The following is a 16,909-nucleotide window of genomic DNA, read 5'->3' as shown; positions in this document are numbered from 1 at the left end:
TTATTAGCTAGTACTGTTCATATTTGAGTAAAAAACGCGAAGAAAGTGACGAAAATTCAAGTGATTAATTGATGCCAAAAATGATAAATTTTTCTATTAAAGAGAAAAATAATGTGTCCGGAGAAAAATGGACGAAAATTTATGTCACTTTGGATTTCTTTTGAATAAACGAAAAATTTCTAATACGTAATCATTAATTCAAATCCTATAAGGCAAAGACTTTTGAGGATCTTATTATACACTTTTGCCCGCTGTTTTGCAGACAGACTGTACAAACAGCATGGCTGTAGTTGAACAGATATATTTTTCTGGGACACTATTGTAAGTACAAATTTAGTATGTCTGTACTGTAGCTCTGAATACCTTAAGGGGATTAATTTTCGCGGGACTTATTTTCGCGAAGACGGGAATTCTAAATTTTCGCGAATCACTCCCTTTTTGACCGAATTTCTTTCATTTTCCAAAGGGTTCAGGCAAAAATCATGATTTCAAATTTTTTCGCGAGGATTATATTTTGCGAATCCAAAGGTTTTTAAAATTTTCGAGAGGATTAATTTCCGCGAATTTCGGAAAAACTCGCGAAATTCGCGAAATATAATCCCCAGAATAAAATCATACTGGTTTAAAATATTTCGCTCTCTCTTAGAGCATCTTCAGTTTTCTTGAATAACTAAGACGTTTAACAATTATATTTAACGACGCTAGAACGGCATTACAATGACTTCTTCAGTTTTTGACGTTTTTTTTTTTAGTTTGAAGTTTTTGAAATATAATCCCCGCTAAGATTAATCCCCATAAGGTATCAAACATGATTTTCTCATCGTATATTGATCCTTATCAGACGTGCAGCAGCCATTATAAAACTCTGAAATATAATCTTAAGGGTCGTTGGAAGGAGAATTTCACTATTAGAGTAATTAAGATCTGGAACCTATTCAAATTTTTGGGTAAAATCAGGCAACAATTACCGCAAAAATCTTGGACAGCAAATTTTGAAAAAAAAGACACTATACGGGTCGATGGGATGTACCCGTATACATAGGGTTCAAGACGGATTTAATCATCGTGGTTACATACTTTTTTCAACAAAAATAAAAATGTTTACTTCAGTAAACGTGTAAATATGCTAAAATCTTTTTCAAAAATCTACTTTACAACAGTAAGAATAAATAAATAGAAGAATGATAATGAACAAAATAAATATTTTCAGTTTTAGTACATGGTTTTTAAAATAATCCGAAATAAGAAAACTTATAAACGCATGCCTCCCTCTTTAGTCGAGGCGTTTATTTGGAACAAGCAGTTCTATATGAAGAGTGAGCATTATTTATGCTAAAAGAAATGAGGAAAAGCAAAAAGGTCCCTATTGGCACTATAAACGTGGGCTTTGATATGAATTATTCAATGAACGCCTCCATCTTTTAAACGCCCCTTTGAATAAACAAACTAAACACCCCTTCCAAAAATCAGAAGATTAATTCACGCATGGCGCGTTTATTCGAAGTGATACGGTATATCTAACAGAAGACAAATATGATTAAAAATATCTTACTTTTTGACTATTCATTTTGAGATTCTTTAGATGGATAATTCATGGTCACAAGACTTTTAATCTTGTACCAAAGCAAAGCAAAAATTGTGTAAAATGCTAGTAAAAATACTTAAAAAAATAAAAACAAAGCTTTCAAACATTGGTCTGGATAAACAAATATGGGCAAAATCACGAAAATCGCAAAGGTTTCTAGGTCTGAAAATTTTTTGAAAATTATGGGGACAGTTGATTCGGGGCATCATAGTAGGTATATAAAATACAGAAGAAAAAGTGACAACAAAACAAATGGAAGATCTACGAAAATATCAACGATATAAAAACTTTTTTAAAGATAACCCTGACTGTTGTTTTGTGGTGGAATTAGCATAAAAGACAGAAAAAATATAACCAACTGAAAATTTACTTAGACCTCACAGAGTTATTGCGTCACAGGAAAAACCCCCACATATATCACTTGCGGTTAACAATCTTTCTTGGGATTTTCCATTTTCTCCAGGCAAAACCCTAAGGGTATTTTGTTCAGTTGGATTTTTCTGACCAATTATCACTTTTCTTATCTGAAAAATGCATAACTAAGCCCTCAAAAGGTAAGAGCAATTGTTTTTGGGTGGCTTTCTGTAAAAAAAAGGTTATTAGTTTTAAAAAGTTTAAAATACTCTATAAAAATCATATTTTATCGTTAAAAAAATAACAAAAGAAAAGTGGGCATAAACCGTTTAAACTATGTCCATTGGCCAGTCACTTGGTTGTAGTACTTGAGTAAAGTCACTTCGGAGCTCCATAAAATTGTTGTAGCTATTGGCAATTTCCAGCAAAGGACCGCAAGTATGTGATATAGGACGCCTGGCAAAGTCGCTTCCCTGATCAACCAAGGATACCTCGATTTTTTCGAACAAGATTATGTCCGCTCCTGACAGAAATTTAACAAATTTCTTGATTTGTGTTGTATCAAGTCCTTTAAGGAAGCGTTTAAGGAAACCGATGATTTCCCGATCCACATCATCTTTACAATTGTAAATTAATAATGCAATCAGTTTTTTACTTGTGGGTCTTGTTTTTTCGTAGATCATAGCTTCAACGTTTTCAGGGCTGGAAAATTCTTGGAGATGTTTTAAGATTGCAAACCTTCTTGAAAAAGCTGAGGCCATTATATGAGGCCTCTGAATGAGCTCCTGCTGAGCGATTTCAAAAATAATCCGATTAACATTGGACTTATTTACACGTGATCGGCATTTAAAAATATCGAGAAAATCGAGAAAATCATCTGACGAAAAAAACTCGTCTTCTGCGTTTGGGCTAAGGGCTAATTTGATAGTCTCCCGGTCACTCTCCGACAGGTATTGGTCGAATGATTGAAACATACATTGTCTACTGACATTATTAAATAGACAATAATTGATGAATGCAGTTGCAAGATAAGTTGGAAAATACTTAGTGTCTCTGTAACCTTTTACCAAAATCTTTCCCACGATTGACCAGTGGTCTTCAAAAAAGTCATGCCGGACGGACGGGACACGCATATTTTCGCCAATGCAAAATCCATCTGCTAACTCGATCCAAAAGCTCGTGTAAACATCTCTTGTAACACCAATGCCTTCGCCTGGTTCCACCTCTCCACGGTAATTAATGTACGCAAAAGTTATTTCAGTATCCTCTCCAATCTGATTAAATAAACACAAAATAACAACGTTAGTTTTGCCTGTTAAAATTTTCGTCAAGGACAAAAACTACTTTCGTCATTTACAGAACAATAGTAAAATACTACCTTATTTACTCTAATAAATGCACATTTAGAAAATCAGGGGGCATGGCGCTGCGAATAAAAAATCAGATGGACGAATGAAAATTAATAAAATTCATTTCATCATATCATTTTCTATCACTGGTCAAATTCCAAGTTCTTAGCACTTTGCAATCAGGAGATACAACTTTAAAAGTTGATTTTATTCAAATTTACAGACAAATTATAGATTCTGGTCTGTAAAATACCAACAAAGCAATTTATAGAATGAAATTATTAAACTTTGATTCGCATGATCATTTTCAAAGCACTGGTCAAAATCCAAGCATATGGCACTTATCCATAATGAGATATAACACAAAATAGACTAATCCATAATTTTGGCCATTTTTACGGTCAAAAAAATTGTTTCAGACACTTTTTAGAGAACCAACTCTGTCTTTATGCAAAAATTCAGAAAAAAAACAATGAAGCAATTTTACACAAAGTCTAAAAAAACCTTTTTTTAGGCAGTTTTCTGCCCAAATTTGCTCCAAAAAATTTTTTTTCTTGAAAACATCACATTTTGGGTATCACTATTTTGCATCATTGTGCAAAAAAACAGATAAAAATAATGAACCAATCCCAAGAAAAGCTGCTAACAGACGGACAAAGGAACAGACATGGGTTAATTTAAAGGACCTCCGAGGTAGGTCCAAAAATTAAGAACCCAAATTTTTTGGGGGTTTTCCCCCCAAAAATGACACTTTTCAGATTTTTCTACTTTCTGAAACTTAAAGGAAAGAGTTTGAAGGCCAAAAATTGATGGTTGCTAATGGGAAAATGCCTAAAAATTTGTACAAACGCAAAAATGCAAATAAAAATGCAAATGATACTGAAAAAAAGGCAGCTCGAGATAATTTAAGTTTTTTGCCAAAATTTACCCCTCAAAAAGTGAACAAAAAGCCAACATTTTAAGGAATTCAGTCAGTCAGCAATAAACTTTTATTTATATCTTTTGACTGAATAAACATTTCGAAAATATTTTTTCACAGTGACGATTTTCTAAGATCAAAGAATCACCACAATGAAAAAGGTTTTTGTAGAGCATTTCATTTTCAATTTTCATCTTCATTTTTGAACTTTTGTGAATTATTTTTATTTGGTAATCACTTATGAATACCTTTTCAACAAACACAAAATCGCAATCAAATTCAAATTCTATGAAAAATTACAGCCTTTTTTGTTTCCACTGCAGATTATTTTGATTATTTTTCATTGTTGATTGGAAAGATAGGAAAATCTAAAATTTCAATTTTTCAATTTCAAAAAATCTATCCAAATTTTGCTCTCAAACAGTTTCAATGGACTGTAAATTCGGAAAAAGTTGTTTTTGGGAAATTCCAGGACATAAAAGTAGAAAGCTAAGTTGAAAAAATATACAGTGAAAACGAAAGACTTAATGATAGAATCTGAATTAATATGAAGATAGCGATTTTGTGCAAGTTAAAAATAGATCTATGAGCGAAATTTTTTTGATTTTGAATAAATAGAAAAATTTGAGAAAAAAAATCAAAATGCTGAAAAAACATGCGACATCTACGTGCAAAATTGTTTACCAAAGACCTCCATCGTAATAAGATAAAATAACAGGTTAACATAAATTATAACTTACCAGTGTATGTCTGAAAAGACGCATCATGTCATCCAACACCCGGCCACGGTTGATTTCAGCCCTTAATGATACAAGAGGCTCAACTGAATCACCTGGTAAAACTGGTTGTACAGGTGGGTTGTCTGGTAAAACTGGTTGTACAGGTGGGTTGTCTGGTAAAACTGGTTGTACAGGTGGGTTGTCTGGTAAAACTGGTTGTACAGCTGGGTTGTCTGGTAAAACTGGTTGTACAGCTGAGTTGTCTGGTAAAGCAGGTCGATCTGAATTGGCTGGTAAAGCAGGTTGTTCAGCTGGGTTGGCTGGTAAAGCAGGTCGAGCTGGATTGGCTGGTAAAGCAAGTTGTACAGCTGAGTTGTCTGGTAAAGCAGGTCGATCTGAATTGGCTGGTAAAGCAGGTTGTTCAGTTGGGTTGGCTGGTAAAGCAGGTCCGATTAGAATGTTTGGAAGTTGATAGCCTTGTTCACAGAACATACATGTTCCGAAGGGAGTCATGTAATCACTTTGTTGGCATACAACACATGTTGTGTCAAATAAAACATCAGAGTTTATTTTAGTGTGAAAGATGAAAGTGGTTTTTGATATGACCAGTCCATTTACACGGATAAATTGCCAAAGATCTTCCTCAGAATCAATTACATCTCCGTCGGCCATTTCCATCAATAAAATACATTGATGTGGTGCCTCCCCAAAGGAATTTAATGAGTTTTTATTGAAGTATTTCAATGTAGCTGCATGTAAGAGATCTTTGAACAAGTATGGAACTTTATAAGGTACTTCAATCAACCGTAACCCACCACCACTGTCTGCCCGTACAATTTTGTCTTGAAGGAGATCAGGAAAGAACCTTTTCCACTTTATCTGGATACCCTTCGTCTTCACTTCTTCATCAGTATCATTTGCTGATTGGCGTCGAATTTTGTTTAAAAGATTAGTTAATCGTCCTTCGGTTTTATGCTTTTTTTTTGTTCGAGATGAGTCTTGAGATGTGCCTTGAGAAGAGTCTTGAGATGTGCCTTGAGATGAATTTTGAGATGTTGAACTTTGAGATGAACTTTGAGAGTTTTCAGAGGCTTGCAATGAATCTTTATTCATTTCTTCTTGAATTAATTTTCTGATCACGTTCTCCATTTTTTTAACTGAAAGGAATGAAATAAAAAAGATAAAAATGCAACTGTAAGTAGGATAGGAATAGAAATTCTCCTTGATATCCAAGTAAAAGAAATTAACCCTGACGCATCTATGCTTAAAAGGGTTTAGGTCACAAAACAGTCCAAAACAGGAAAGACAAACAGCCGGTTGAAAAACGGTGTTAAACAGATGGAATATTTTGGCTTGATTTAAAAGGGACACAATTTTGGAATGTAATTTTGAGCTGAACATTGAACAATTAGATTCAGATTCACAAGACTAGATTAAGGAAAATTAAACACTACACCTGATTACACATCAATTTACAGTTAATAAAAAGTAGCTGATACAAATAGAACACACCAGAAAAAACTTCCTTTAGAAATATTATATTCTTCAATACCCAAATCTCCCCCTTAAAAAACTAAGGATGTTATTCAATGTGTTCTAACAGTTTTTTACAATTCCTTCAGTTACTAACTAAATAATGTGCATACATAATTGTTGACATAATTATCAAAAGTACTTCTCAAGAGTGATTTTCTATTTGTTGTAATAGAAATATGTAAAGATCTAGGGCATCAGATACATTGTTGGGCATGGATTGGTATCCATTTGAAGTCATTGTAATTCTTGCAAATTCCTTAAATTCCTCAGACACGTCTGGTATATTGAATTCAGATGCTACATAGAGATCTTGTAGCTCTTCCTGTTCAACATCAATGGAATAGCTTTGACTTTCAAACAGATGTGGCAAATAATACATTGTGTCTGGTCTACCTCTTGGCCCTCTGTTTTTGCTTTTCGATATTATGTGAACATTCCAATCATTCTTAATGGACTCTAGATCTTTACGAATCAAAGCCATGAAACAAAATCTGATGCATTCAACAATCACAGGATCGTGTGCATATAAATCCAAATCAGTAAGGTCTTCAAAAAACCGTTTCCACCAACCAATCTTGTCTCTCTTGAGTATTGACCAATAAGCTTCAATTCTTTGGTTTTGGGGTGAAGTGATTATGCTAAATGAGTTAAGAGCTGTTTCTTCGTCAGTATCAAGATTTCTTATAGAGATATGGAATGGTTCTATCAAAGCATGTTCAGTTCCATCATCAACTTTAAGATAACGAGGACAGCCATAACTTGAAACAGCATCCAAGTAATACTTCCCAATGACTTCAGGAACTTTATTTGTTCGGCCTACTTCAAGCCAAATTATTTTACGAGAGTAACCATCAATACAACCATGAATGCTGAAACCAAAAGGTTTCAGCTTATCATGACCGTCCACATGCCAAACATAGTTTGGCCCGCGAGTAACATACTTCCGTCTATGTAGTCGGCGCTTTCTTCTCAAATCAACACCCTCCCTATCAAATTCTAAGATAAATTTTCTAACATCCTCACGACGACACACTATGCCATTATTGGTTAAAATTCTATGAATTCGGCGGTATCCTAACCCTTGAGAACTTCCATTGAGCTGATCCCTAACAGCTTGCCGAACTGTTTCCTCTGCATTTCTAACTGCTGCTAAAGCTCTTTTCTTCCATCCATTCTTTCTAAAAAAGTATTTCAATTTTGGAAGCGTTGTTGTCATTCCATTTCGGATTCTAAGCATCTCAACAATTTCTAAGTATGTAAATCCATCATCAAAGTATTGCTTGATAACATCTTTCAAAGTATCCATATTATGATTATTTTTAGTCTCCTTAGGTAAAGCATAAGATTTTAGACAAAAATTACCTCTAAATTTTATAAAACTGTTGACGGTGTATTTTAAGTCTCACAATAAAGGCCAAGTTTGGAAATGAACTTATCAATTATTATTTTTTTATTGCAAAGTTATCAAGTTAAATTATGATTCTTATAAATTCTGTAACAAATAACTTAAGTCTACTGTTCACGATAAGTGTGCACTATTTTTTGTTTTGTCTAAACTTTAATCCTATTCAATCATAATAAATTTTGTACTGTTGGAAAGACATTAATAAGTGGTACAGTTTGAACTAAATTTGGTTTTGAAAAATTTGAAAAATAAAGATGTAGATGAAAAAGAAAAAAATCAACAGTTAATTACCCTAAACGCCATGTTTTCTATCAAGCAATACCGTCTGTTTTTCACCTAGTACACGAGCTGTACTAACTGCATTTTGCTATTTTTCCAAATAGACGCACCATGGTAAGTTTCATAGGTCCTATGTACTAACTACTTGACCCCCCCCCATCAGGGGGAGGTGAAAATATTAAAAGTCAATTCTAGAGTAGAAGAAGTTAATTTTTTCATATATTTTAAAACAATTCTTTATTTCAAATTATTCTACTCATTAATATCTTTCCAACAGGTACCAAATTTATTATGATCGAAGCAATCCTTAAAAAGTTATAGGGAAAACAAAAGTTTGTAAATCTATCATGATCATACCCAGACGGTGTCAATCGAACGAATCGAACGCCGAATCAATCGAACGCAATTGAACGCAATCGCATAATTGCAATTCGATTGTCAAACGCAATTGAATCGCAATCGAATATTACCCAGGATTTGCTGTTCGATTGCTTCGATTACGTTCGATTGTATTCGATTACGTTCGATTGATTCAATTGTATTAGATTTTATTCGCTTTATTATGGTACTTAAACGCTCGGCCGCCCACGCTAAGAAGCTCTAACAGAGTGATCCAATTTAATTTAATCGCAATCAAACTCATCGTACATAATCGTAATCGAACGAAATCGAAGATTAATCCAATGTAATTGACAATCAATCAAACCAATCGAACATAGTCAACAATCAATCGAACCAATCTAACCTTACTCGAACGCAATCGAATATTACTCAGGAATCGGCCGTTCGATTGAGATTCGATTATGTTCGATTGGTTCGATTGACAACCGTCTGGTCATACATGAACAGTGGAAGAATGATGGAATTGGTGAAATGATTGTTTGTTGAAAACGGGCAGATTAATTTGCATTAGATTATTCATTGCACAATGATAATAAAAATGAAGAAAACAGTACCGTAGAGTCGTTTAATCTCGACATACGTCTTGCAATCTCGACATAGCTGTAGGCTGGTCTTCGAAATAAAAAATCAAACATAAACAAATACATACCAAAGTTATCAATCAATCACTAAAATGTACTCTCTCTCTATCACGTCACAGATTGTTAATATAATATGAGAAATGTGAAGTGAAACGACTCTACGGTACTATACTTAAGCTTTTTTTTTTCTAGAGATGAGCATGTTTAGTAGTATGGTAGCAGGAAGAAGCAATTTGGGGAGGTGGTGGTCAGGTGCTCAGCAGACATTTTTCAGAAGGGCACCAAGTGAAGAAAAGTTTTCTGCATTTTTCTTATCCCTCTAACATTTAGTTTCAGCCCCCTTTCCTATCACAATAAGGCACCCTTTGCTGCGTTATTTCTTTTGATTAACTGAACTAATTTTCACAGTTTTTTTTGCTAAAACCACAAAAACTTTCATCCGTAAAATATGACTTTCTGAGAGTTCTTCAAAAACCCCTAGCTAGGAAAATGAAAGGAATTCTCCTGAAAACGGCTAAAGCTGTAAAAATTAGATCTCTTATATTATATTCTTTTCAATATCAAATCAACAAATTTTAATTAGCACTCACCAGCTCCTCTAGCCTAGATATCCAAGCTCAAAATTTTAGAAAAAAACAAAAATTACCTCAACATACAAAGTTCTAAAATTATAGAGCTTGGTCTCTCTAGAGAATGGAAGTGAAAACCCATGTTTCCTAGCCAACCCAGGGCAGCAAAACAGAAATTAATAAAAAGCAGTCTTACAAGATCTAAAACTATTTAAAAAATCCAAGATTACACCAAAGTCCATAAAAAAGTTTGCATGCATTATACCATGACCAACCATGTTTTCTTGGAAAATGAACTTGCCTCTGTTTTCTTCTTTTTCATGTTTTCTTGTAACCGAAAGCCCTATCTTCACTAGCAACTGGAGGACTATCCTATTTTTGCTTTAGAATTACTCAACGCCATGTAGATTGGCCCTTACGGTTTTAGCAAAGTGAGCGCAAGCAAGCGGACTGCATTCTCTTAAAGAGAATGCAAATCGCTCTAGGGAGACCAGGCTGTAAACCAGAACATAAAAATATCAAAAACTAGACTGTGAAATAGTTTACAGCCTTGATATCCAGGCTACAGTTCCTCTATCAAAACTGAGCAAAATATAAAGAGAATAGCCAAAAATGAAAGGTGCCAAAAGGGGCAATTAGGGGTTGCCAACAGCAGAAATTCTATTTCTATTATGCTTACAACAGCATCAACCCAGCCACCATGCTACTGTACTGAGCATAAAGGAAGTGACTATATGTATTAGGTAAACACAGAAAATTGACAAAAAAATCCTAAAATTTGAATATAAAACCACTTTTACTATAAAACTCTTGCAAAACAGTATAGAGGAGTTTTAAATCAAACATAGTGAATTTTTGGACCTACCTCCGGGTACCCCTGGAGTCCTGTAAACCCTCCCCCCTTAACCTGAAATTGAGAAAATACATTTTGGATAAAAATATTGCAAGTCCAAGTGAAAATGTTCAGTTTTCATAAGTTTTGACTGAAGTCAAGAATAACCCACACCCTCCCTCGACTCCCTCAGTGAGACTTTATCTGGCCCCTAACAATATTTATTATACTGTAGGCCCTTATTTTGTACTGTGTTTCCAGAACCTCCTCGAAATATTTCATAGCTTCAGCCAGGTTTCTAGCTCCCCCCCCAACAAAGTAAGGTCCCCCAACAATTTAGCTCTCCCCAAAAAATTGCCTTGTGCTAGGTCCCCTAAGGTCCCCTAACACTTCAGCCAAAATATTTTGTTAATTTTAGCCCCCAGGTCCTTGAAAGGCCAAAATATTTCTTAGCCCCCCACCCAAAAAAAAAAAGGTAAGGGGGGCAGAAGCTATGTATTTGTATAATCTTTGGGGTTGTTCAAATACCTCAAACAAATTTCAATCTTCTTCTGAAAGCCTATAGCTGTAACATAACACAACTGCAGAGACACGTTCCTTCAATCTTGTTCTGTAACCACTGAAAAAAATCCAAACAACACATGATTGTCCACACACGTGTGCATTCCCTAAAGAATTCCCGTTTCCATTTCTTCAAAAGGTGAAGTGAAAAAAATTCACCTTTTGTGTTAAAAGGAGAAAAAAATTAACCTTTTGATTAAAAGGAGAAAAAAGTTCACCTTTTGTGTTGAAAGGAGAAAAAAATTCACCTTTTGTGTTAAAAGAAGAAAAAAATTCACCTTTTGTGTTAAAAGAAGAAAAAAATTCACCTTTTATGTTAAAAGGAGAAAAAAATTCACCTTTTTGTGTTAAAAGGAGAAAAAAATTCACCTTTTATATTTCACTTCTCCTTTTCATTAAAAGGAAAGGAGAAATTTTGAAAAAGAGAATAAAACCGCTTTCAGAGCCATCGTAAATTGATGTTTTTATTTTATAACAAATTTCGCCACACTCTTGAGAACACGCATCGAGAAAGCTTAAGACATTTACTGGAGCTTCATTAATTCTTAACAGAACAATGCTAATTGACATGCCCCTTTTTCGGATGTAAATCTAATGAGAAAAATCTAATTTCAACTGTTTAAAGGGACATTAAAGTAGTAAAATGTAAACATTGCGCGAACCACGTGTCATTAAAGAGAACAATTAAAATCACGTGTCCAAAACAAACTTGTAAAACGATTGAACAATCTAAATTAGCCATATTTGGTTTGATGTTTTATTTTGACATGTGACATTTGTTTTGATTTTGTATCCGCTGCATACAGTTTGTTTACAAATTTAGCAAGTACGAAAAATGAAGCCAAAAGTGACCGGGCGAAGGATTCAAAATAAAAAGTGTAACAAAATTAAATGCAGTTTTAATTTTTTTTGGATATATTTTCTAAGTTTTTACAAAAAAACAATTATACAACAATAATAATGAGAGAGTATATTTGCTATATACAACCAAAAAAATGACTTCTCGAAAATTTAAACAAAATCTATTACATACAGAGCTTATAATAGCTGCGATTTAAAAAAGATTAAATTAAAAATAATTTTACTGCTAAGTAAAATTGAAATCCCTCGATAGAGCGTCAGAAAACACAAAGAAATTCGAAACAGTGAAGTTACGAAAATAATAAATTATATACAGATGAATTAAGAAAGGATACCAAGGATATTTTTACTGAAAACTGGCCCTTCTTCAATCAATAATTGTCCCTAAATTTGCACCAAATCAAATAAAAATTAAATGTTAAAAGTGAAAGTGAAAAAATTGAGAGTCGGATTTAAATTTGTAAAAGTCGTTCATCGTCTTTGTCACAATCATCGTTCTTTTTCCTTGATGAAGAAATTGTGAAAATTTTGACGTCACCACCTTTCTCCAAGTGAAGCTTGTCTGCCATTATGGATAATCCAACTTTTGGTGACTTGAACTTGTGCCGCTAAAAAGAAATAAGAAGGCACTTTCTTCAATCTTGTTGAGCAGAAACATTTAATAAACGGTAATGTTTTCGCGTAACTACTACTGTATATTCGGAAAGAACATAGACAGCATACTGTATGCGTTAATAAATATAAACCAGTGGGCAAAATATAGTGAATTTGCTGACAGTGGAGTATTCAAGTTTAGACATTAGAAAAAGTGCTGCATCAAACTTCTATTCATAATGTGCAAAGAGACAAGATCATTCTTTACAATCTTTTTTTTCCTAACAACAAAACTACTTTGACAATCAAAATTATGATATGTCAACACCATTGCCACGTTACAAAGCAAGCCACGCAGGGCAGGTTACGGTTTTTATAAGAGCAAGTGACGTTTCTCAAAATGATTCATTTTTTTATTTATTTTTTATTTGATTGTTGCACTCGCTATTATTACTCCCAAAGGCAGAAAATGAAGCAATGAGGGTCACCTTAACAGCTGATTGCACTTCATGTTCTTCTTCATCCGTTTCTTCGTCATCTTCTTCACAGGTGGAACAACACACCCACGCCACCATGGCGAGTGACATGAAGAGGATGGCCATCAAGGTGGTGTACGGTACACCAGCTTTCATCTCCACACAATTCAACCATCGTGATGCTTTACTGTGAATGTGTTTCACGTAATGTTTGAATGACGAAGATGATCCTAGAAAGAAATGATGATTGAAATGTTTTATCTTTTGTTATCATTTTATATGTATGACAATTCGAGCCTGAAATAGTTCTTTTTTAGGGCAAGAATAGAGTATTCCAGGCTTACTAAACTTAAGTTTACTTAAAATTTAGCTATTCTTGTTCTTAAATTATTCTTATTTTTGGACACTTTTGAGGTTAATTGCTCTTACGAAAAAGATGATTTTCAAACCATACGAAGTGAGAGAAAAGAAAAATATTTCCAACAGGCAATGCACCGGTTAGAGGCCATTGTGAGCCTAGCTTGTAAATCTTGATAATGTATTGTACATATGCTCTTGTAATCATTTTAAAGATTGGGTTAGAAGATAGTTTTTGAAAAATCAATCTTCATGGTTAGCTGCAATAAAAATCCTTTTATTAACACACCCCCTTCTCACAGATCCGGTAGGATTTTTCCATCCAGTGGGGATGAAAATGAATGATGGACTGAAACTCGATGGGGATTGATATCCCCCGGGGGGGGGGGCAGTCAGATTTTGGACTGACGGTATGTGCGGGCTAAAAATTGGCCTTCAAAATCGCGCCCTTACAGTGCAGTGATATTTCCCGAAAAATATACCCTTACAGTGCATTTTTCGCCAAGTTGAATACCCTTACAGTGCAGTCTAGCTTTTTTCCCTGAAGTGATGGAAATGGGTCAAACAAAGATTTCGTTTGTGAATTTAGGTGTGATTCTTCTATACAGTATATATTTATGTAATTTTGCATCTAAAAAGGGATCCAATACGTACTTGTTCCAATATTTGAAAAGAATTAGGTAAGGTAAAGGGGATTGAATCCCTTAAAAAACTTTGACTGGACAATTTCATTTTTTTTTAGAATTTAGAAATTCGTACCCTTACAATACAGGCGGCAAAAAACCCACCCTTACAGTGCATTTCGGATGCCTTGAAAAACACACCCTTAGTGCCCGCACATACCCGTCAGTCATTTTGCTTGGCTTCCCCCCCCGGATATTCCCATATTTTTTATGCGCGGATGGGGGTTTCAATTAGTTTGTTTTTAAGTCAGAAAATCCAGTGGGGATGGGAAAAATAGCATAACATTTTGCAGTGGGGATTGGTTTATTTGATTATTTTCAGTGGGGACATAAATTAGAGAATAATTTTCCAATGGGCACAATATTTCGACTAATTAAATATTTCCCTATTATAGTTTTTTACATGACGTTCTTATTTTAAATCGAGCTCCGGTGGGAAAAACAGTAGGGTGTGCTTTGTCCAAGACGGAAGACGTCAATTCTTCAAGACACGTCCGGGGAAATATGCGTACGGTGCTCTATTTTTTTGCCGATCGGGAAACGTCGCACGGTTCGGAAGCGTATTGTTGACGGACCATACTGTTTTGCAACCGTCAGAACAAAAAGATGGCGGCAAAAAATAGACAACAACTGTTGCTCTTTCGCTATTTTTCTTTGGTTTTTATGCTTTCATGAGTTGAATTGGGTCATGATTTTTGTAAGACTGTCACAAGGAAGGGTCGATGATAAACTCTTATTATTCCTTTCTGGATTTGATGTTTCGTTTACATTCTGTTGGTTTAGAATGAGAGATACAATCTCTTGGAAAAACAGGACATTTTGTCAACTTTCACAACAAACTAACTTCAATTTTGCCTGTATACTTACCTGAATTGTAACAAGGCAAGTGACTGTGAATGAATCTGACCATGTTATACCTGAAAAATTACATACTTGCGACAACAAAAAAGTTTGAATTCACTTTTATATGGTATGCACCCAATGGTCAGAGAATGGCTGGTGATGAACTATATGATTAATTAGCTTTGAGCTAAAAATTTAAACATGGAGAAAAGTTGACTGGTTAATGATTGAATTTTCATAAAATGTTTAGGATGTTTTGTCAGATAGTCCCAAGTTAGAGCAGTTGACGGTATGGATGTAAACAATTGGAAATCACCTCACATATACAGTTAAAGTTCGTCTTGAACTTGGAGATTTCCTTCCCCGTACTTTGGTTATGGAGATTTTTTACTACATGCGTTTTAAAAACGTGGAAACTTTTGTTGTGAATTTGGAGATTTTCTTCCACAAAATGAAGAAAACTTTGGTGTCAATTGACAATTTTTTCAAGTGATTTCCTGGCATGACAACTTTTTTTCTTTTTTTTTAGAAATTATGATTGTTTACAAGTATGTGACATTGTTTGCTTTTGCAGCATGCTTTTGGAAATCATAAAATGGCTTCTGTTAGGGGAATTCTTTCCTAGATTGACAGTCTTTCAGATTATCAAATGCTTCCCATTATATATAATGAGATTTTTTTTTTTGCATTCTGTTGGAAATTATGAAATTTGTTCCCTGTTTTGAAAGGTTTTTACTTTTTGGCATGTATTTCAAAAAATATAACTCAAAAAGTTACTTTGATTTTTACCTTTTTACCAATATTTTATATATAAAAGTATATGAAAAATATTTAATCTCCTTTTAAAAATATAAAATTTCCTTTGGTTTTCTTACTGTAAAATACTCTCCTTTTTGTCATTCTTTCATTTCAGATGTTTGCCCTTTTTGGCTGTTACTTCTGACAATAAGTGCTTAACATAATAATGATATGATTATGCACTATCCCAAGGGCTTTTGATGTGTTCAATAACACTCTACTCGGTGTGGGTGCAACACCGGGCGACGGCTAGTATAATTACTAAAATCCAACTAAAGTCCACCTAACGAAAATTAAAGGTTGTCTAGCCAATTTGGTTACCGCATTGTTATTCTCAGTCGGGTTCAGCTTGGATATACTCCGTGATCCGTAGGTTTGAACCTTAGTCATCTTAGGAATAATCCTGTAAATACTAGCAATTACATAAATGGAGTTTTGAAATTCTTAGGGACTTGTGTTGCTTGATGTTATCTGAGATAAAGCACTTTGATCTTTTGAGGACATCAATAATTATTTCATCATTTGTAAAGGAAATATTTATCCGCATCTTTGCAGCTTTTGTCTTTACAGTGAGAAGGCGTCCCAGTGGGTCTGTGAGAAGGGGGTGTTTTAACACAAACTGTTTGAGGAGAATTCTTTTAAATTACCCCATTAGGGCAAGGAACATAAGGCTTGAAAGGATGAAAGTCCTTTTTCACTTTTTTTTCGATGATTCATTTTCCCACCAGAAAAGGATTTTCATTCACAACTGTCGCATAGTAACATCAAAACAAGATGATAATGAAATCAAAGAAACGGTTATCGACATGATGTCAATCTTCATTCAAAATGAATTTTCCTATTTTTTTCAGTTAGTTATGTTCATTCAAAAAATCAAAATTTAAACCTAATAAATATTAATCAATTGTAAAAGGGGTTACGCACGATACGAAAATCTCGTGTTCGCAAGCGAAAGGTTTTTTACACTACATACCTTAGGATTGCTAAACTTCCTTATTCCCAGCGAAACTTTCCGATTGCTAGTGTACAACGGAAAAGGACCAAAATGCCACAAAAGTAGATTTAACACCGATTTTTGCCGGAGACGCCTAGAAGCGAAAAGATCCCGGAGATGGGGCAGGTATGTTTTCCCGGGAATGAGAAAGTTAGCCATTTTATGATACAATCTTAAAATGTTCTACCCAGCCGTTTGCGTGATGCATGATC

General features: G+C 34.3%; 2 protein-coding genes across 3 annotated transcripts in view; both read right to left on the bottom strand.

Annotated features, from left to right (window-relative positions):
• Nucleotides 1-1,112: 1,112 nt before the first annotated feature.
• LOC136813878 (uncharacterized) lies at nt 1,113-6,079 on the bottom strand. The gene is made up of 2 exons (XM_067070374.1): nt 4,948-6,079; nt 1,113-3,213 (listed from the first exon to the last, which is right to left on the bottom strand). Exons 1-2 carry the CDS (start codon nt 6,073-6,075, stop codon nt 2,269-2,271), a joined length of 2,073 nt encoding a protein of 690 aa, XP_066926475.1. The 5' UTR covers nt 6,076-6,079; the 3' UTR covers nt 1,113-2,268.
• Nucleotides 6,080-11,970: 5,891 nt separating this feature from the next.
• Nucleotides 11,971-16,909, bottom strand: part of LOC136813876 (transmembrane protein 59-like) — a 23,299-nt gene continuing 18,360 nt past the window's right edge. For both annotated transcript variants that reach the window (XM_067070372.1, XM_067070373.1), the window contains 2 exons: nt 13,035-13,252; nt 11,971-12,560 (listed from right to left, as the gene is read on the bottom strand). In XM_067070372.1, the coding sequence (XP_066926473.1) occupies nt 12,405-12,560; nt 13,035-13,252 (374 nt within the window). In that variant the 3' untranslated portion in view covers nt 11,971-12,404. The remainder of the gene's footprint in view (nt 12,561-13,034; nt 13,253-16,909) is intronic.

The sequence above is a fragment of the Clytia hemisphaerica genome, unplaced genomic scaffold, assembly GCF_902728285.1.
Source record: "Clytia hemisphaerica strain Z4C2 unplaced genomic scaffold, Clytia hemisphaerica genome assembly, whole genome shotgun sequence".
Lineage (NCBI taxonomy): Eukaryota > Metazoa > Cnidaria > Hydrozoa > Leptothecata > Clytiidae > Clytia > Clytia hemisphaerica.
The sequence above is the reverse complement of the archived record's forward strand: the minus strand, read 5'-3'. Positions and strand labels throughout refer to the sequence as shown.